General features: G+C 32.9%; 3 protein-coding genes across 4 annotated transcripts in view; 1 reads left to right on the top strand and 2 right to left on the bottom strand.

Moving 5' to 3' along the window:
- Nucleotides 1–5,474, top strand: part of LOC119839601 (serine protease snake-like) — a 7,324-nt gene extending 1,850 nt beyond the window's left edge. Inside the window, exons 2-9 of one of the 2 annotated variants that reach the window (XM_038365986.1) lie at nt 1,169–1,230; nt 1,613–1,724; nt 2,823–2,885; nt 3,048–3,166; nt 3,447–3,635; nt 3,980–4,196; nt 4,477–4,634; nt 4,959–5,474. In XM_038365986.1, coding sequence (XP_038221914.1) covers nt 1,169–1,230; nt 1,613–1,724; nt 2,823–2,885; nt 3,048–3,166; nt 3,447–3,635; nt 3,980–4,196; nt 4,477–4,634; nt 4,959–5,198 — 1,160 coding nt within the window. In that variant the 3' untranslated portion in view covers nt 5,199–5,474. The remainder of the gene's footprint in view (nt 1–1,168; nt 1,231–1,612; nt 1,725–2,822; nt 2,886–3,047; nt 3,167–3,446; nt 3,636–3,979; nt 4,197–4,476; nt 4,635–4,958) is intronic. The other variant, XM_038365987.1, reaches the window with a different exon arrangement.
- LOC119839603 (serine protease snake-like) lies at nt 5,465–8,887 on the bottom strand. Its single transcript, XM_038365990.1, has 9 exons — nt 8,689–8,887; nt 8,534–8,592; nt 8,243–8,333; nt 7,723–7,785; nt 7,520–7,596; nt 7,043–7,222; nt 6,642–6,861; nt 6,087–6,250; nt 5,465–5,676 (listed from the first exon to the last, which is right to left on the bottom strand). Exons 1-9 carry the CDS (start codon nt 8,723–8,725, stop codon nt 5,491–5,493), a joined length of 1,077 nt encoding a protein of 358 aa, XP_038221918.1. The 5' UTR covers nt 8,726–8,887; the 3' UTR covers nt 5,465–5,490.
- Nucleotides 8,888–9,488: 601 nt separating this feature from the next.
- On the bottom strand, nt 9,489–15,246 carry LOC119839602 (trypsin-1-like). Its single transcript, XM_038365988.1, has 9 exons — nt 15,013–15,246; nt 14,884–14,936; nt 13,576–13,672; nt 12,692–12,754; nt 11,963–12,066; nt 11,076–11,255; nt 10,386–10,605; nt 10,140–10,303; nt 9,489–9,704 (listed from the first exon to the last, which is right to left on the bottom strand). The coding sequence occupies exons 1-9, from the start codon at nt 15,047–15,049 to the stop codon at nt 9,519–9,521; spliced, it is 1,104 nt and encodes a 367-aa protein (XP_038221916.1). The 5' UTR covers nt 15,050–15,246; the 3' UTR covers nt 9,489–9,518.
- Between the last annotated feature and the right edge of the window lie 6,976 nt (nt 15,247–22,222).

Raw genomic sequence — 22,222 nt, 5'->3', positions numbered from 1 at the left:
CTCTTATATCGTTCTAGATAGGTCACCTGGTGGTTCAAATGACCCGTAATTTTTTCTATATGGGCCTGTAGTCTATATCCACAACGTGACATTGGCAAAATTGTGGCAACACAGCACTGCCATTCATAAAATAAAATTGAATTGAATTGAGTGTTATTAAGCAATATACTACGCATACATTTCCAGTACTAATAATGGTATAAAAACAGTACTTTCAATGTTTATGTATCAACTAACTGATTACAAAAATGAAATAAATTATTGTTACTTTCGGATCACCGTGACTTGTATATCTTTCAACGTTCTAAAAGGTTTCCGAAAAAAAAAACCAGCGCGATATAATTCTAATTAAAACCGTCCAATTCTTAATGTAAGTTCTCCAATTTAGGTAATATGAAAACTCTGTTCATTTACTTAATATTTCTAATAAAGAAACATTAACATTGTACATAAATTTATATTACTCTATTTATACATTAGTAAGCTTTATAAGATAAATTGTAATAAAGCATATTGTTCATTTTATCCTCAATACTGAACATCATAAGGATAAATGAATAAAGGAATTGGTCAGTGATAAATTCATTATCAACAAGACTGGCAGACAACTGGCAGATGGATTTCTATTACGTATATTTATAAAAAAAAACCCTTCTATCCTTACTGCACGTTTTTCTCTTCTTCACGCGTAAATTACCGATTTTGATGAAATTTGGTGCAGAAATATTGGAGCCCAGGAAAGACAAATTAATAGTTATACATATATAAGAATAATAGATTTTTTTCTGGAAATACAACGGGAACAGTATCTACACACGGATAAAGTAGCGGGCAGAAACTAGTACCGTATCAGTGATTGGCCAGGCCTTATACCCACCAGATTCAAATTACAATATTATACTCGTAATAAAACACACGGCGATACTTTTATTTAAATGGTTTGCGTTTTATATTCCATCGACTTTCAAAATTGTAGTGATTATCAATTCAACATACTTTTTATTGAGACGACTGGTTTTTATGATTATTTTAAAGCTGGTGCTTCCAATGTGGCTCCGTTTAAACTTAGTCGACTATTTTAGTTTTTTGTTTAATATAATTACATAAAATTGTGTATGTAATTTCAAACTTTTGAAAATACATCTATCTTTTTTTAACTTTATTGCAGAAAGGCTAACAACAGATTTTTCAAATGATGATATCGAAGCTTTTATTCTGAACGCACTGAAGGTATTTATTGATTAAATGTAATTATAAACCATTTTATTTAAGATCGTGAAAAGCGTGTGTATTGACAACAACATTTTGAAATGTGAACACACTCCATCGATCGATTGTATTTTATGTTGTTTTATCTTAAATAAAATGTGTTTTCTGTTCACAAGTGTTTTGCGTGTTTGTTTGTTTTGTTTAAGTCGTAGTTATTAGCTAAAAAATAACCTAAATAATTCTAATCAGTAGCTAACTATGTATAATGTCCAAACTATCAGCTGCCATTTAAAAAAGAAACAAATAACAAAAGCATTGGCAAACTATTAAATTTACCATAAACAGGTATACGTCGTAGTATGAGAGTTTATGATTTAAGTAACATAAATGTTATATTTTTCAGAACAATGAAACTGAAGCATACGACTTCAGTAACGCCACAGATGAAATTTGTAACCCGCTAGAGGCGACTAAACCAAGTTTTAACGTCCCTGGAAGGAGGATCAGCGAAGCGAGTAAGTCAATCACTAAATTCAAATTCATTTATTTATTGTCATAATCATTTAGGCGCTATCGCGTCGCGCGTCGCATATAGTCATTCCTTTGTTCCATAGCCCGTGGGTCGGTGGTACGAGCTAACTTTGTAATAATGGATAAGTGTATATTTGCTAGTATGTTTTTTGAAGAAACTTAAAATGTAAATATTTTTATTCGACAAAACTTTTCAAAAATGATACCACGTAACAGTGTTCTAATTATTATCGTGCATTAATAAAAAAATTACATATATTATAAAATAATGAAGCTTTTAAATTCTATTCTTAACGGATCTTGACGGAGGTACCTAAGTTTTTTATTTATATCACAGTCGGCATTGGAGCTGGTGGGACGCCTCATGGTAAGCGCCACCACCGCCCATGAACATTTGGAGAGGCATAAGGTCCATTGCAGACCTTACGCCTCTACATATGGATTGCCGACTTTAAATTGGAAGAGGATTAAGAAAGGAATGGTGAGAAGCATAAAGGAAAGGACTGGGAAGGGGAAGGAAAAGAATATGGGCCTCCGGCGTGCGACTTTTTTGAAAGTTACTTAACTCTAAACTATTGGCCAAACTTCATTTATTTATCATTATAAAGCTACCGTTACCCAGTAACATAGGCTATATTTATTATTTATTCCGAGTCAATTCTGGTAACGTCGAGACAACAGCTGGTAGTCAATATGAAAAACACGTATTTGTCATAAGTTTTATTTACTTCAAGACCGACGCTATGGCATCAACTGTGTTTCTCTGTATGCAAAATAATGTCTGATTTTGCGCACAAAATACACAAATACCCGCATTCAGCGTCTGATGATAAGCCATATAAACATAAATCATCTTAATATATAAAAATCCAGTGTAAACTCTCAATGAACTCTTCACCAACTCAACCGATTTTGATGAAATTTGGCATTTAATGTGTAATTTGGCCCAACTTAAGATATAGGATAGTTTTTATTGCGATTAATTATCCCAATAATTTATAATTAACAATAAATTTAGCCACGGCCGCAACAACACGTGGCCGAGTATGCTAGTATGATATAGTTTCCTTTTTTCGTTTCAGAATGTCTAGAATATATGTGGGAAGTGAAAAATATTGAAGATCAAATAGAAGCAGATGATAAATGTAAGTTTTTAAACAGCTTGCCCTTAATTTTTTGGCGATGTTAATGATTTCACGCTTATGAAAAAGTAAGCCTGTTCACTCACCAAAATAATAAAATTCTAAATAATTTTTTGTTTGTTGATTACACCGTCTTCTCAATAACAACTAAACCCCCTGTATTAGGTCGTGTCTACCTCATATCTCAAATCAAACGGGGAGTTATACCAGAGGTGTTTTTATTCATACCGCCAACTGTCATCTTTGGGGGACGACCAGCGACACCAGCAGAGTTTCCTCACATGGTAAGCTGCTATTGCATTTTTGTTCATCATTTTTTTATTTAGTACGAGTCGGTTGTGATGGTTAGAAACGGGTTGTTCTGAGGTAAAGAATATACTTTTGCTCGGGACATATCATAACCTCTATTATTGTCTATAGTCTAAAGCTTCCATTTAAAGTTGGTATTATTATACACTAATAAAAATGAAAACCTATTGAACTAAATAGTGTAGAATCCAAAACATTGATAGCTTCAACCAATGTCAATAATTTCATAATTTTAATGATCTTTTTCTTAACCAGGGTGCAATAGGCTGGCAAAGCAAGGAACAAACTAAATGGATATTCAAATGTGGTGGTTCACTTATCAGTGAAAAATATGTGCTAACAGCTGCTCATTGTACTTGGCTCTCCTTGATCTATCACCAAGATGTAGTAAATAATACACCTGAAGTGGTCCGGTTGGGTGTGGAGAATATAGAAGATGATGACGTAAGGATTACTATCTTATATGTAGACTCTGTATCTTTATATATCCCGAAAATTCAGTAATTAGACATGAACTTGTTCCCTGTTTTTACATTAGTATACACTGTGTAAAGTAAGCGATAAGACCGTCTGTTGTTTGTACTCTTCTTGTAAAGGTGCACAATAAAGAGTTTTTGATTGATTGATTGATTGATTGAACTTACTATAAATTAGAAGGTTTAATTTTGCTCCAAAATAGTGCCTTGGAACAGCTCCCATTAATTAATTAAAAAAATGTACATGAATTAGAATTAGCCCTTCGAAATCTTACCTTCAACTAAATCTAATAGCAATACGGTTATTTTCAGTTTCATATCAATGGCGACCCAGTGGACATGACAATAAAGAGGATTATAACCCATCCACGATACAAGCCCCCAAGGAAATACTACGACATAGCTCTTATCGAGCTAAACGATAGAGTTAAGTTCGCCCACAACGTCCACCCAGCTTGCTTGTGGTCAAAACCACGGAGTCACCTTGGCCATGAAGGAATTTTAACTGGATGGGGTGTCACTGAAAACGGTTAGTTATTATCACTACGTTTTCTTCGTCTCCAAATACAATATTTTCTATGGCTTTAAAGTACAGAGATCAGGTTAATGAAAGATAATCACAATATCTCCTTTAGCATGGCATTAAATGCTATAGAAGGGAAATATATCGAGTCAATCGTAAAACGTTCTTTTAGTAAGAAATTCAGACATATATTATAAGCTCTTACTCGTCTTGAACCAAGTTGATCGTATTTAGGACCTTTCAATTGGGAAAAAATATATATTTCTAAGTTTTTCGTTCCATTTAGGGAAACAATCTACAATCCTTCAAACAGCAACTGTAGACATGCTAAAGTTCAGTCAGTGCAGTCCCATACTCCGTAATTCCTGGAACAGAAATTGGCATGGCTTCGCGAAGCACCAGCTATGTGCTGGAAAACTTACTGGCAAGGTTGATTCATGTCAGGTACGTGTTGTTTAATTGATGTCATTTATAAATATTATCTTTACACGTTGAAATTTTTATCTTATGAGACTGAGTTAAAATAGCTGCAGGAAGTCTAAATATAGGTATAAAGTTGTCTAGAAGGTATCTTTACCCATATTTTAGATCACGATACTTATATTTTCACTTAAGTTTTTTGACAATCATTCGAAAGCAAAAGATTTCCTTCTACCATCGTCTTTAGCAGATTATAATATATGCAGCTGTGTTTGAATTTCAAAAATTAAACCCACAAAAATTATGAAAAAAATAATGTAAATTAAGAATTAAAAATTTTTCTAACAGGGAGACTCCGGCGGCCCGTTGCAAATAAAGATCAATACGGGAACTAATACTTCAATGAGCTCCGTTGTTGGAATAACATCCTTCGGAATTAAATGTGGCCAAAAAGATAAACCAGGCATATACACTAAAGTATCAAGTTTTATTGGTTGGATCGAGAAAACCGTATGGGGTTCTGAAGAAAAGGAAGAAGTTACATCACTGTTTAAAAACAAGAATATAACTTTTCATCGTAGAACGTGAATGTAAAATTTCGCTAACGTTAAATAAATGGAAGTATTTATATTTGTTAAAAAGTATGATTAAGTAACGAGAGAAAATTAGAACAGCATGTAGGCGTTGAAGATGTACATTCACAATAAATCAAAATTATATATTATCTTTTCAAAATGGAGTAGAGATCATTCATAAGTATTCTTATATTTAAATTTTCTAAACACAAATATATCACAGTGAACAAAACATTGAAATATTTTAAGTAAATAGAACACTAAGAAATAAAAGTACAGTTCGTTATAATTTGTATTTATTTTAATCACAAACCTCGCCACACAACATCCTCAATCCAATCAATGAAGCTCGAGACCCTAGTGTACACGCCGGGCAAATTTGCCTTTGCGCAACCAATGCCGAACGAAGTGACCCCAATTACATAGTGCATGGCACTTTGCGTTGAAAGGTACACCGGTATCTTCGCCTGCAGTGGCCCTCCAGAGTCACCCTGAAATAAATCGTAAAACAGTTATGTTATTAAGGAATTAAAGAGAAACGAAATTTAATTTTTTATTATTTTGATTATATTGTACGAGTTCAGTATGTTATACTATCAAGTAAAATGTGTTTGTGGTATAACTCTGAAATCCGAGGTTCGATCTAATATGAAACGGTAATTCACTGTATGTGATTATTTGAACAGTTCCAGATCTTGTCTTGTCTCTAATAAAAACTGATGATTAAAATTCATACAGCTGCAAGTATTAAGAATTAAAAAAATGCATTTCAATGATATATTATATTGTATTAATTTTAAAGAACAACTCACTCAGTAAATAAACGTTCTCAATTTTAATTTGAGTCGTTTTCTAATTTGAACGACGATATAATTCGACATTTGACCACTCAAGATAATACCTGACAAGTATCAACTCCGCCTTCTAATTTCCCAGCGCACAACTGATGAGACTCCAAACCACACCATAATCTATTACAAGACGTATGAAGTAAGGCAGCACACTGGTTTGAATCTATAATATCCACATTTGCCGCTTGTAATTCTGGAGATGTAGTTTTGCCAGCTGCAATAATAAGGATTTACCTTTTTACCCAATCAATATAATCAGAGTGACACAACAACAGTCTAAATAGAGTGGTACTTACAATATGAAAAAGGCGATTTTACAAATGCGTTCTTTAATTTCTTTATTTATTTTGATCGTGGTAACACCATTCAGAAATATATACCTATTACTCAAAATAAAATGAGTACCATTACCTAAAATTATAAGTTTTCGGCTAAAGATTTGAAGTACTTAGCTCTGGAATAGGCTACCTAAAATCTGCCCAGTATTTAACAAACCTTAATAAATACATATAAGTACTTACAAAGACTAATGAGAAGTTGATGATGCTGATGCTGATTGCAAAAGGCACTTGATAATCACAGTTATTATGAAATCACTGACTTACCTGTCTCAATGACTCCCCATCCGGTGATAGTTGCTTCATTAGCAAATTTACTTATATTAAATTGATTCCATAAACATGCAGGTTGAATCAAATTCGAAAACATTATCTCCCTTTCAGTTACTATCAGAGCGATGTCGTAGTATTTCTTTGGAGATACAAAATTTGGATGATTTATAATTTTGTCAATTGGCACGTCATAAGGAAATCTCCCGTTGGAAAACTAAAAAAATAGCACAGATATTATATCGGCTCCCTCTCTCACCTTTATTAGTGTAGATTATTCCTATATTTTATTATTATTAATTTAATTTTAATATGTTTTATTTTCATATCTAATATCTACGTAATATTATATATGTTATAAAAATAAATGTTATGTATTATAAAAATAAAACGCTTACCACATCAACTATATTTTTATCCCCAAGTCTTACAATTTTGGGGACAGGATCTGCCAATGATGTGTCACGTTTCGAAGCCCTCGAGCAGTGCGCTGCTGTCAATAAATACTTGGAGCTGATCAAAGTGCTGCCACATTTAAAAATCCATGTGCCAATCGCTGCTTTCCAACCAACGGCACCCTAAAAACATCAGCATCGGCCATTTTTCCCCAGATTTCGGCTCTTTTCTCGTTTCCATAAAATGAATAAACATTTTTTATTATTTTAACTTCTGTAAACGTTAATAAAGCAATCCACGGGTATCTATCTCCCATATATTTGTACCGAAACCTCATATGATTCAATTGAGCGAAACAAAATTCAATATACCTAATATTTTCTTCATAAGACTGTTTTGCTCTATTTTTGTAATACTTCACTCCCATGTCAATTGATTCATTTCAATTATTCTGTAAATGTAAATTTTATTGTACATACCATATGCGGGTATTCACCAGGTTTTGTGATGTGTCCATTTAATATAGCTGGTATTTCATACATTTCATTTGTGTTACCTTTTAAAATTATTTAGAATTAGCTACAATTCAATAATACGAGTGAAATGAAATTGATTCAATCAACTAAAACACTTAATTTATTTTAATTATATTTTCTATAGATTTACTAGTTATATTACTTACATATATTGGCTTTGAATTCCTCTACCTCACGTTGTTTTAATTCCCAAATGTACTCAAGGCACTCTGAAAACATTGTAACAATTTGCAATAATGCGTATTGTATATTAAGATGGCATGTAAAAAAAATAATGTTACACATGTTTTTAAAATGTGTACACTTAGAATAAAAAGTATATAACTAATAAGAAATAAAAAATAGGCTAATAACTAACACAATATATAATAATCGCATTACGAACTATTATATAACTTGTATAGTTCTATGTTAACTGTTTTAACCGCTCCAAGTGGGTAAAAATTTTCGTATTATTCCACCAAAATTTATATGTCACAGCCATATCAGCCTGACGGACTAAAATTTGAGTCATATCTCACCCCCATATACTGGATATTGGCGGAGTCCTTTTATTGTGTTTAATTGAAATAAGTAGAAGAAGCATATTAGGAACACAATCCTGTATTAAACTTTTAAATTTTAATAGGTACAAAAAGATCCTTCATATTCATAAAAACAACCCACTCGTTTCACTAATCCTTCGGCCGGGCGAAGAGAAGTCAGGTTTAGTTGGTGGTGGCATATCACAAAATGTATTATTTTCGTCATTTGGATCCTGAAAACCAACAGAATGAACAATTTTGATTTGTTTAAAATTACATTATTTTTTTTAAATATTCTCAATGTATAGAAATGTTATAACTGTCATAGTATGTTATCTTTACTTTATGAGCTCGCCTGATCGTGTAAAATTGTTATAACAACATGAAACGTATGAAAAGAATAGTAGCATTAAATAAATATAAAAGCACCCACATGATCTTGTGTCACTCCACGTCTTCCTAATCCAGCTTCCACATAACCAGCATATATCACTGCAAATATGAGTATATATAAGTAATATAATTAAACAAAGAAATCAATACAAAATCCAAGTTCAAGTCATTAATTACATTGAATAAAAGAATTACCATTAACAATAACCAAGAGCACTGTATAACACGTCATATTTCTTTACAACACATAGAGTGACTTCAACCAAGATTCATATTATGAGGCAAGGTTATCAAAAAAAGCATTTAAGCATTGCTTTTACACTGCGCTGAGTCAATACGTGATGTCTAAAAGCTTAAACAGCACTAGTAATTACCCAGCTGTTTGGGAAGTTCCGCAAACCAGTTTCTGTTTTTAATTACTGACGTAGCTAGGGTTGCCACAGCATTAATTGATCTAACGTAACGGGTTGAGAACCATAATTGCAATGTAGTATATATTATAAAGCTTTTTGAAGGGGTATGCTAATTATAAAATCTTCTCTGGTTGGTTGGTGGGTTCGAAATGTGATATTTTGGACTACAGTATAATAATCAAAATAAAGAAAAATAACGATAAACGGACAATCAATTACTAACAACAATAAAACAGAAGACCTGAGAGATCTTATCCAAATTCGAATGTTTAATTCGTTTTTATATGTTTACATCAATACTCTAATGAATATGTATTTATTTATTCATGTAAAACTAATCAAATGCTTCAATTCAATAATCTTAAAATAAAACTACTCATATAATAAAACCACGGACGAATAAAACAAATAAAAACCGATCCAGCATGTATAATAACATGAAATATTGAGAGTATACTAATATGTAGTATACTATTTTAAAAATAATATTTAAGTCTATGCATAAACCAAATAACTGTTAAGGAATTTTCTGGGTATGCGAATTCATGGCATAAATTAAAACAGTATAAAAAAAAGACCAGATAAATATAAATATGTATTTCTTTTTTTCTATCACTTTCCTCGCCACACAACATCCTCAATCCAATCAATGAAGCTCGAGACCCTAGTGTACACGCCGGGCAAATTTGCCTTTGCGCAACCAATGCCGAACGAAGTGACCCCGATTACATAGTGCAAGGAACCTTGTGTTGTCACGGGCAACGGTATTTGCACTTGAAGCGGCCCCCCAGAGTCACCCTGAAATGATTTTTGAACTTATTGTGATGATTAACTAAAACAAAGGCAGACAGATTATATCCTATTATTATGTAATCAATGTCATAAGGAACAGAAAGAAAGCGCTGGCTCATTATCAGCTCAAATCTTAGGAATATGTATATTATTCTATATCTTACGAAATTCTAATATTTACAAATACGGTTGCTGATTTGACTTGAGCTTGTTCTGGTTAAATATCAAACCCTAGTGGCAAATGATATAAAAATCGGTGCTGAACGACCACAATCTTGAAAGTGTATTATTACTAGCTGCCTCTATGCCCGAATTAATATCTAGTAGTGCAGTACAATAAGTAATAAGTGAAAAATGGTTTTATTACTTCCAAAAACTTCCATCACTGGATGCCGGGAGGGTGTAGGTATGTATATGCATTCAAATATAAAATAAAATAACCTGACACGCATCCACTCCGCCTTTTAATTTCCCCGCGCACAATTGATGCGTTTCCAAGCCGCACCACAACCTACTGCAAAATGGCCGTAGTAATTCATCACAATGTTCCGAATCTATAACATCTACATGAGCCGCTTGCAATTCAGGTGACGTAGTTCTTCCAGCTGCAATAATAACGGACTATTAAATTTTGAGTATGTAACCCACTTATTTCTAAACCTTAAATACTTCTGATCTTAACCTGACCTGTTTCAATGACTCCCCATCCAGTAAGAGTTGCTTGTTTGCCAAGTTGTCCTGTCTCATGTTTAGTCCACAAACATGCAGGTTGAATCAATTTGGAAAAAAATACTATAGTCGTTATTTCTATGATAGCGATGTCGAAGTATTTTTTGGGGGGATCAAAATTTGGGTGTTTAACAATTCTTTTGATTGTCACGTCGAATGGAAGTCGACCTTTGTCGAACTGAAAATTAGAACGAAATATCAAGAACAATCTATCAAAATGATCTCCTACGTAGTAATTTCTATATTCGCATGGTGATTAGATATCTGCATCCTATATTAAGATATGAAATACTCAGGTAATAAGCAATGTAAGTATAGTATATACGATAATGGTCACCAGTCAGTGGGTCAGCAACCACTGTTAATTGAATTGAATGAAGTTATCAGCAACCAGCATATTTGACCTTTATATCAATTTTATTTCATTAAACAGAAATTTGGGCAATCACTACATAGTACAAAACAAAGTCGCTTTCTCTGTCCCTATGTATGCTTAAATATCTAAAATTACTATTTTGATCCGTTTTTTTAATCGAAAGAGTGATTTAAGAGAAAGGCTTTTATGTATAATGACACCTATTAAACTGTTCCAAATTTAACACATTGGAAGCCGCGTGCAAAAGCTAGTTTTGAAAATAAAACGCTTACCACATCAACTATATTTTTATCCCCAAGTCTTACAATTTTGGGGACAGGATCTGCCAATGATGTGTCACGTTTTGAAGCCTTCGAGCAGTGCGCTGCTGTCAATAAATACTTGGAGCTGATCAAAGTGCTGCCACATTTGAAAACCCATGTGCCAACCGCTGCTTTCCAACCAACAGCACCCTTGAACGAAACCATTGACGTACATTATAATACACTAGCTGTGACCCGCGGTTGAAACCGCGTAAGAGTGCTGCGTAACCGTATCCCGTAGGAATATCGGTATAAAAAGTGCCTATGTGTTATTTCAGTTGTCCAGCTATCTTCGAAGCAAAATAGTATTATTATTCACAAATAGATGTCAGGAAAAAAAACACGAATAAAACACGAATATGACATTATTTCAGTTGTCCAGCTATCTACGAAGCAAAATAGTATTATTATTCACAAATAGATGTCAGGAAAAAAAACACGAATAAAACACGAATATGACATTTTCTAAAAAAAAATTCTTAGCTAGATCGATTTATCGCCCCCGAAAACCCCTATATACTAAATTTCATGAAAATCGTTGGAGCCGATTCAGAGATCCCAATTATATATATATAAATATATATATATATATATACAAGAATTGCTCGTTTAAAGGTATAAGATTTAAGAATTGTGAATATTTAAAAAAGTGTTCCTTTGTCTTAATAGTATAAATAATAGTATAAAGTGGCTAATGTTTTTGGCTCTGAAAATATTCTTATGAAATTTTAAAACTTCTTCACAATTATATTCTGACGAGATATATGATATGCCTCTTTCTATGTGGTCCCTTATTGCTACGGTTATGTGACTTGTAGTTAAGATTAATATGGCAAACATTAGTTTAACAAACTCACCATATGCGGGAACTCCCCGGGAGCAGTGATGCGTCCACCAATAGCATAATGAGGACGGCTGGGACCTGGATTTCTATTTATCTCCTCTTGTTTCCATTTAAAACCTTTAACAGTTATCAGATTATAACAACATATTGTTAGTACAAATTTAACAATATATTTCAATTAAAACTGATTAGTAATAAGTAAGACTAAGTCTATAAATGTTTTCGGCACGAATTAATAGCATGCTTTTGTGTTTCGTACGGCGAGTGGGGGAGCCGAAGGCACATTTCCTTTTCCTCACCCATTCCAATCCATTCATTCATTCCAGTTATCAACCCTTTCCTTTTTCCTTACCCGTTTAAAGCGAGCAGCACATTCACAGTGGTCTGGGCCTCTGCCAATGTTCATGGACAGTGGTGATTGCTTACCATCAGGCGAACCACTAGCTCATTTGCCCGCTATGATATAAAAAAAACAAAGTAATAAATAACTAAAATGAATTTTAAAACAGTTTTTTCAAGATAAATTAAATCGCTGCACATGCGTATGAAAATATGTATATAGTACAGTGGAGCATGAAACATACACCATTTTAAAAGTTGGTTAAACGCCGTAAACGTTATATAACGTTCAAATTCAAAATCAAGTAAGATATGTATAAGAAATATTGTAAAGTTGGTTAATAGTTATGTGTTTGTTATGTGTTTTAGAGGAATTTATTAACAATGACAATAATATACGTACATTCATCAGCTATAGCGATATCAGCCAAGCGTTTTTTTATTTCCCAAATGTACTCAAAACATTCTGAAACGAAATAAATCTACAATTTATAAGAACATTAATTATAATACTAAATTCTTAATTGCACTCGAAATATTAGAACTAATTAACACTCAAAAAATGCTTTTAACAAAAAAACTGAACCGCTTTCAAATTGTCAGAAAAAAAATTAATGGGACAACACGGGTCGCACCATTTTTTGAATAGAATTAAAATCATCAAAATCGATTCACCAAATCGAAAGTTCTGAGGCAACAAACTCAAAAAAATACAGTTGAATGGAGACCTCCTCCTTTTATAAGTCGGTTGAAAGTTTATAAAAATTCATTAAACCGTTTTGGAAAACACTATGACACCTGAACCATTACTTTAATTAACGATGTCACCAACTAGTTCGAATAAACACTTTCTTTTTGTATAGGATCATCGTTCATCTATGAAGGAAGGTTATGTACCATCTTACTGCAACTCTAAATAATAAAGAAACATCATAGAACGATATGTTTTATTCTGGGAGTCATGCGCACTTCACACAAATTCAACAACAAATTGGGTCAGCTCACCGGGGATGATAGGTTCCACATACCACAACCCACAGATGTAACCCGCTATAGTATTTCGTTCTATAGAGGAGCTATTCCTTCTAATTTACCCCCTGCAAAACTAGCCAGCAACACTTCTATTATCTCTGCAAATGCTCAGACTCCGGTGGTTGCTTACAAGCAGGCGAACCCGAACCTCGGTTGCCCTCTGTAATCCGGGCAAAATCGGAAAAAAATCCTTTTGACAACAGATTCAGTTCTGATAGCCTCACTATTCCTATATATTTCTAAATAAAAACTTACTCGCTTCGCTTATTCTCCGTCCAGGCGCTGAGAAGTTTGGTCTTAGTGGCGGAAGAGTTAAACATGGATTTTTACCCGTATTATTCATCCTAGGTTCCTAAAACAGTTTTGCTTGTTCAAAACTAAGTCAATTGTTAAACATGGCTTCTAGCAATTCTTTGTAAATGTCATTTGATATGTAATCAAAATATTTTTTTTCTGTATATGTGGTATATTTTATCACACACTAATTCTCCAGCCTCACCTGGATCTTCCAAAAGTTACTAATTGTAAAATACACTTTATATAATGTATATTATTAGAAAAAAATCATAAAACATTTTGTACTGAGCGACCTAACTAATCAAGTTTTAGCCGTTTTATATTATTACTAGCTTTCGGTTTCACCCTAGTAAGTCCGTATCCCGTAGGAATATCGGGATAAAGTTCAGTAGTTTGAAAATCGGCGCCTCTCCACTAATACGGAGAGGGAAATGCTGAGTAGTCCACCTTATCACAAATACTATCCAAATATTAGAATATATCCAATGTAATTTTTTTTATTTTTTAATGTTCTTAAAATGTATTAGTTGTAAGCTAAAATGTTGTATATTTAATCACAAATTAAATGTATTTTCTTTCTTTCTTTCTTTCTAGTTTTTGCGTGAAAAGGCAACAAACACACACATCCTTAAAACTTTCGCATTTATAATATTAGTTGGAAGAATTTGATTATCTTACTCTTATTAGTTACTTATAGCAGTCTTTGAATAGGGATCTTTTATGATCAATAATAACTATTGCGATACAATGATAAGATGAGTATGACCTTGAACGTATAATGTGTTGTGTCGTGTGACGGGGAAGGCCTGCCGCCTAGCTAATGACATGCTGTAGTTGATTTATAAACAAGTTCGTTAGTCTTTCCATAATAATACATAGATATATTAATTATTTATATTATGTACCTACTAATTCATAACTTTACACACTAAAACTTTTAAATGCTTTAACAAAAAACATAATGAAATGAATATAATATGTTAGTGTTCTTATTTTTGTAATAACTATAGGAGTTTAGCGACGTGAATTGTTTTTCTATCAAAATTAAATGATTTTGATTGCTGAAACGGGATACGGACATTGCGACGAAAAGCGAAGGTTCGAAATCATGTACTATGATAATGATATGAACTTAAAAGGAAAAGTATGTTAAAAATTTATAAGTAGAAATTATTCTTAGTTTGAGTCTCGATAAACAACATCTCTTTTATAATTAATCTTTATCGTACAAAACATTACATTAAAATAAAATTAAAAAATACCCACACTCCACCATTGTCCATCGGCGCTTGGAAAATCTTCAGAATTCACACATAACACTGTAATGATAGAAACAACTTTATATTTTCTTTTTACAATTATCATTATTAATCAACAATTATACCAATCAAATACCATTGAAAACTACTATTAACACTATTATACACGTCATATTGAGAGCTAGCGTGAAAATAAAACCTTAATTCACATCTTCAAGGCCTCTATTAATAATATATACTTATTCATTTTAATTAGCTTCTAACGCTACATTCAATTATAGTTCTATTTTTTATCGACAATGTCAATGCGATGATAATCAAGCTCTGAATAACTATGGAGATAAATAGCCGATCTTAAGGCAAAAGACACGCGAAACAAACAAAACCAGTTTCGTTCCTAATTATTGACATATCTAGGGTTGCCGCTATAATATTATAGAAAAGTTCGACTCTGTTACCGGCGTGTTTTAAATCTTCTTGACCTTGGGATTTGAAAAGGTCATTAATTAATTTATAGTATGTGTTTTTATGCTTGTGTTTCCAATCAATACGATTATTAACCGACATCAAAAATGAGGTCATCGAAATTGCAGTTTTTGGATATGTTAGCCTATAATTAGTTATGAATAAGATAAATAAATAAATAAAAAATAAATAACAGTTACGAAACACGTGTGCCAAATTTTATGTATGCATGTATATTTGTATGTGTGTTTATCCACGCCTAACTAAGGAACTACAAGTCGAATTAACAATCCAAATTAGGGATCACTGCAAGTTTCAACAAACTCGGTTCAGTGGTTGTTGGCAAGGCAAGGCAAGACATTCATAAGGAAAACTACGTCGTAACCGCTTCCACGTCTGTTCACGCGCTTCGTTTGACGTCGTCGATTTGACGTTTCAATTACTACTTGTTTCTATATTTGATATATGAAGTCCGTCTGTTAGGACCCAATTTTTATTTGTTTTCGTGGTCATTGTTTGATTAATCGTATTAAATTGCCCATTACTCAGTTCGTACCGAATCGTGCTGAACTTCTTAAGTTTATCAAATTTACAAACAATTAGTTCTAGACTCAGGTGTTAACCACTTCACCAAGGTAGCGGTCAAGTGTTCTATTCCCGATATACTCACAAAAAATGTCTCGGTATGGCAGGACAAAGAAGGCTTGTCCATAAACAATATCAATCAGCGAAACAGATGTATATCATTTGCCCCATACCCCTCTAGGGGACACGAGACTTCACTTTTAACATCTCTTAATATAATCGCTCGAATATAAAATATCGTCCATATTGACGAACTTATAAAAATCAATTTTCTGTAAAAGCGAAAGCGTGTATGTTAATGATTGATTAAGCACCAATGTGTTCGCATTTTTACAAATCTGTTGATAAATTTTCACATTTTTAACGTGTAGCTTTTTTAAATGTAAATAATATTCATAATCAAGCATTGTTACGTGGTTTTAAAATTAAATTGACAATTACCATCAATATTGTTTCCAAATTGAAGTACCATTAGATAAGACTTAAGCAGAACGACAACTTTTTGTTGTATTGTTTTATTAAGAAATAGTTTTTAAAATATTGGCCATATAATAAAAGCTTAGACAATACCTGTCTGTGATATGTATTTTACTGTGGGAGTCGAGCACGCTTCGGCACGAATTAGCCAGCTCGCACCGTGGAAGTACCACACCCCCACAGAAAACAGGCGTGAAATAATAGCATGCTATTGTGTTTCGTACGGTGAGTGGGGGGCCCGGACGCCCGATATGGGCTTTTCCTTACCCTTCCCAGTCCTTTCCTTTATTCCTCTCATCAATCCTTTCCTGATCCTTTCCCAATTAATGTCGGCAATCCATTTTTAAAATTTTCATGAACCACCAGCTCTATTGCCGACTATTGATGACATAAAAAAAAACATCTTTTAAATAACAAATCAAGGAAGTTCCACTTAATAAATAAAATGTGTAAAGTGGAAAATACTATACATCTAGCATGTAACACGCGTTTCAAATTATACCGCAAATAGAATCATCAACCAAAACAAAGGACTCGTTAAACACAATTGACTTTACAATATCAATTAATGCTCATACAATTGCACATAACTCTGCAATAAAAGTTTACGTTCGTGCAGTCAGTTGTAGTACACTCACGAACTCGTCGTAAAATGAAAACTACAAATAATAAAAACGGCCCTACCTTCGCAAGATATCTGAGTACGGGTTTCGGCCGCACGTCACACAGACTTCTGGGGATCTTTAGCAGATGCCTGAGAAAATAACAAGAAATGCTTAAATGTTGATCAATCGGTCTACAAACGAGGAGTTACTTTGTCAATTAAGCTGTGAAATAGAGAAAACAGGTATATACAACAATAGTCCCGCCCGCGGCTTCGCCCGCGTGCAAAGTATCCTTCCTTTCCGCATCTCAAATTATCTCCGTGCGTAATTTCATCGAAATCAATTAAGTGGTTTAGGCGTAAGATGGGACAGACCGACAGAATTACTTTCGCATTCATATTATTAGTAGAAATAGCACTGAGAGATCACGTACATATCCAACGGTGAAAGACTATATAAATCGGTCCAATAGTATCTGAGATTAATGCGGTCAAGCAAACAAACATCATAAATCATGACTGCTATATAAGTGTGTAAATATAACTGAAACTAAAGATACACAATCTTTAAAAAGATACGCTTTATACACGATATGTATAAAACCACTGGCATTTTTCATTTACCCACGAAACGATCCATCCCATTCCGGTCTTTTAAAAACCAAAGAGGCAGTATATAATTGAGTTCATTTGTCACTTTCAACGCAGCGTATAAAGAGCGGCCATTTGAAACCACGACAGTTTAAATTGTTGTAAATAAATTAAGAGAAGTCGCTACGAGCACTCAGCTACGTGACTTGGGAGATGATGTGTTACGTACTCGTGTTTAAACTTCGCGCCATTTTTATTAAAAAAAAAGTAATGCCACATGGCAAGCGATGTCAAACTTAAGTCTGCTTTGTAGACGACAAGACTAAAAAGTAACTAGACAATAAAATGACTAATATTAATAACTTTAACAGGAATTAAGTTTTGCTATTGGTTTTTGTGATTGTAAATATAGACATACTAGCTTTCCGCCCTCGGCTTCGTTCGCATTGCCAAAGAAACTTCCAATGAAAATGAGATATTTTACATTAAAAGTAATTTGTTTAGCTCTTTGGCCTACTATTTCCAGCTAAAAAATCATACCTTGAAATCGCTCTATGACATGATAGAAAGACAAATATACAAGCTTATTATTACAAATATATATTTATTATACTAGTTTGGATATCAAATTCAAGATGATATCAGAAATCTGCGAATACGAGCGAAACCGAGTGCTTTTTATTTATTTATTTATTTGTTTATTAATAAAGTAACAAGTAATTTACAGGTTTTACCCCAAAGCATTACATGTTTAGTTTGCATGAAAAAATATAAAAAATAGTATACAATTTTCATTTAACACTTAAATATTTTAAAACATTTGATTTATATGTATTCAAGGACGTATTAAATAAATCTGTCTCCGGTAGCAAAGCGAGCAAATCGTTTACTAATTTTACTGACCGCACCAACGGGGCATTATGGCCGCAAACAGTTCTTACGCCTTGCTGAACAGCAAGGAAATCACGACGTCGCCGTAGCCCTATCCCAGGTGGAGCCGCTACACTATAAATACACTTCGGGGGAATTTTAAAGGAAATTCGTTCAAGTCCTAATTGGTTATCTACGCCACCATTCAGCATTTGATAAACGTGTACGAGTAAAATGAATTTGCACCTTGATTCAAGACTGAAAAAGCCTGTCATTCCATATACATACAAAGACGGGTACATGTATGGATAGTATCCATACATCTGCTTAAATACGAATCTACAAAATTTTTTCTGGACCTTCTCTAACATTAAGATATATATTTTCTCATGCGGATCCCAGACAATACAATTATATTCTAAAATACTTCGGACGTATGCCTCGTAAAGAGAAATAGTGCATTTTAAATTTTTTATATGTTTGTTCCATAAATAAATATGAAAGTTATTCCATATTCTAGTTATATTGACATATTCTTTCCATAATATATAAAACATATACCAAAATTTAGTTATATCGTTATCAAATGTTTCGTTGTAACAGCCGGCCAGGTTTACGGTAATCTTCTATTTGAAGAAGCTATTTGTCTCTAGACGAATGGCAGCCTCCGCTTGATCCGACCTCTGCGAAGACGATGCAATTACTGCGATATAAACAGTTTCTTTAACTTTGTACACCTTAAAGATCTCATGTCATTAAAAATCTCTGAATATTTAAGAAGCTACAAAATAATTTGGCGGTTTATTAAATATATATCAATGTGGTATAAAAGTTTGAGCCATTTTCTTATTAACTGGATTTATTTTAAAGCCGAACATAGAACGAGAAAGATGGAGACAATACTGGACCAGGTCTTGGCCCACTCGCAGCTGTAGAGCATCAGATGAAGATGATGATAAAAGAACTTTCAAAAGCACCTCTCTATCTTTAGATATACCTTACGTTGCAGGTCTAGAAACAGATCTTGAATGATCACCCTTTTATAAAATTTCGACATACATTGTCACAATTTATGCATTTTATGGTACATTTTACAGAGAAACTGTGATGCTATATATAACAATATGTGTTAATTATACCAATGATTAAACAATAACCAGCCTATTTCTGGAAATTATATATTTTCTGCACAAAGCTGTGCAGTATGGCATACAATATAGAGGACTTTAAAGCAATATATAGTGGATATATCTGTTTTTCTAATTGGTCTATGGTTATTTGTCTGCTTGTTTAATTGTTTGTTTGTATGTGCGTTAATCACGTTTAAACACTGCGCAGAATTTGACAAAATTCTATAGGGTGATAAACCAATATAAGATTTAACTGAGACACATTCATTTTATTTCAATTAAAATACGATTATATAAATGTATAATTGCTAGTTGAAAGTCTATCAACCTTCATGTATAACTTCACAAGATCTCCGAAAATTGTAGCGTCATTGTCAAGTCGTTTCTACATGAATTAAAAGCAAGCTTTTCAAATGAATGGACCTCGAACGTAATTTGTAAACAAATACAATGGAATCTACTCCTTCTGAGAAATAAATATATTCAACTTGGTCAAGGCCCACTAGTAACAACATTACCATTACATCTTAAAAACCTCATCTGAACTATCATAGGAATAATTACATAAATCCCATAATTATACACGTCTTTTATAATAAAATGAAAAAGATTTTCCATTTTAACAAATACAACGCGAACATTTTGCCATCAATAAAATTGAGTATTAATTGTAATTAGAAATCAAAGTTAATAAATAGAGTTTTAATCATGATAATTTAGCAGCGTCTAGCGTATAATATTATCCTCAAAAATATTCAGTGTTCGTTTACATAAAGTAAACAGCATTATTTATATTTAAATTTACTTGACAAAAACTCGCAATGTAAAGTTAGTATGTAAATTTAGTCATCAACATGCGTTTCGTTGAAAAAATGCAAATCAAAGGAAATTTTAGCTCACTCTTTCGTGTTGGACTTGATTTTAGACGGTAATGGGAATATTTAAAACAGTATCTTGTAAAGCCTTAATTTGAATTTAACGTTTCGCCTGAAAATTGTACGTTAAGACCTTTTTTTTTAAAGTGGAGAATGCTCATGCATACCCACAGCCTTCGGGGAAAGACCGTGGGTTATGTCGGACTCCTACTGCCTATGCTATAGGCCTACCTACTAAACTCCACTGTGTTCCGTCTCATCACGTTAGCCGAGGTCGTGGAAACTCTTCGAGAAATCGTCCGATTTATCAATCCTTGGTTAAAATTTATTCGTTGAATATTAAGCTTATTAGGCAACCATTTCAAAAATATGTTAATTGACCGTTAGCGTCTTTTGGCAGATGACATTTTTATCTTATTGTGTAAAACTTGACAGTACGTAATAAATATATTACTAATTTAAGCCTGCAGTTTCATTCGCGTGTATGATGCATGATTTACTTTAAATCATTGAAGAACCTATTGTGTTTGTTTCATTAGAATATATGTGTACAAACATTTTATCGGAAATAGTTTAGATTTTCGTTCTGAAGAATAGATTTTTTTTCGATATTATCTCTGTTTATTTTATATCTGTTTCAGAATGTACTAAAAATAAAATATGAGCTTCTTTACTCTTAGTTTCGAGACAATCGTATTTAATAGAAGTTTAAAATACGCTCATTTACCAGTACCATTATACAATGATTAAAAAAATTGTTGCATATATAACTGCATATACACTATTTACCACAACATTTTTCTTTTTGTTCTAAACGAGGTTTAGAATTAGGGCTACAATCAAAATCTCTATAAAATCGTGTTATTAAAACGTCCTTACCACATATTTTCCAGTTAAAAGCGTATATAAATAAAGGCGGGCATAAACCACAGGGCACGTACGTTGCCGCGTTTTTCCATTTTGGCGGCAAATTGCACGATACGTGACCCAAGCACACGGCCGAAGAAACAACATTCTTTTACTCTCACGAATTACTTTATGGGGTAGTAAAATAAAATAACCAACTTAGTTTCCAGTCCCCACGGTATGGACACAGTTTTGGGGCTGAACCAACACTGAGGACCCCTCAAATAGGAGCTGGTAGACCGAAGAGGGTGTATTTACAAAAAAATATATATTAATAAGGTACTTATGAGTAATAAAAGATAATTCTTACGTCTTAAAATCTTTCTTACTTCTTAAAATCTCTTGGTATCTATTCCAAAATAAATCTAGTTGGTTTTCTGAAATATGAGGCAAGGGTTAATCAAATACATCTTCATTGTATATTTACTAACACGATATAATTAATATTGAAAAATTGGTATGATATTTGCAATTCCTTGCATTATTCATACCCATATTTACATAAGGAAATTAAGTAGTATGTTAATACATATTATAATTTTAACGAATGCGTGTGTAAATTTCTAAGTACCGGTACAAACATTTTTGTTTAAGATCCTGCTAAGTTCCAAGTGATGAAATCCGTTTAGAGCTCAACTTGGAAGGCGTGACTTAAGGGATGCTTATTGCCTTGTACTTTCAAATTGGATGTGTGTTATACCGAAGCGAATATTGTATTAAGCATTGAAACCAATTCAACATGCTATAAGTATTAACGTTTATTTTACAACAAAGATTGGATACTTTATACACTTTTATTGGATTTTCTATATAGATAACACAGTTATCCTGTTATTTCTTCTG

Source organism: Zerene cesonia, chromosome 4 (assembly GCF_012273895.1).
Source record: "Zerene cesonia ecotype Mississippi chromosome 4, Zerene_cesonia_1.1, whole genome shotgun sequence".
In the NCBI taxonomy this organism is placed as follows: Eukaryota; Metazoa; Arthropoda; class Insecta; order Lepidoptera; family Pieridae; genus Zerene; species Zerene cesonia.
Note: the sequence above shows the minus strand (reverse complement) of the source record. Positions and strands in the feature narration are given on the sequence as shown.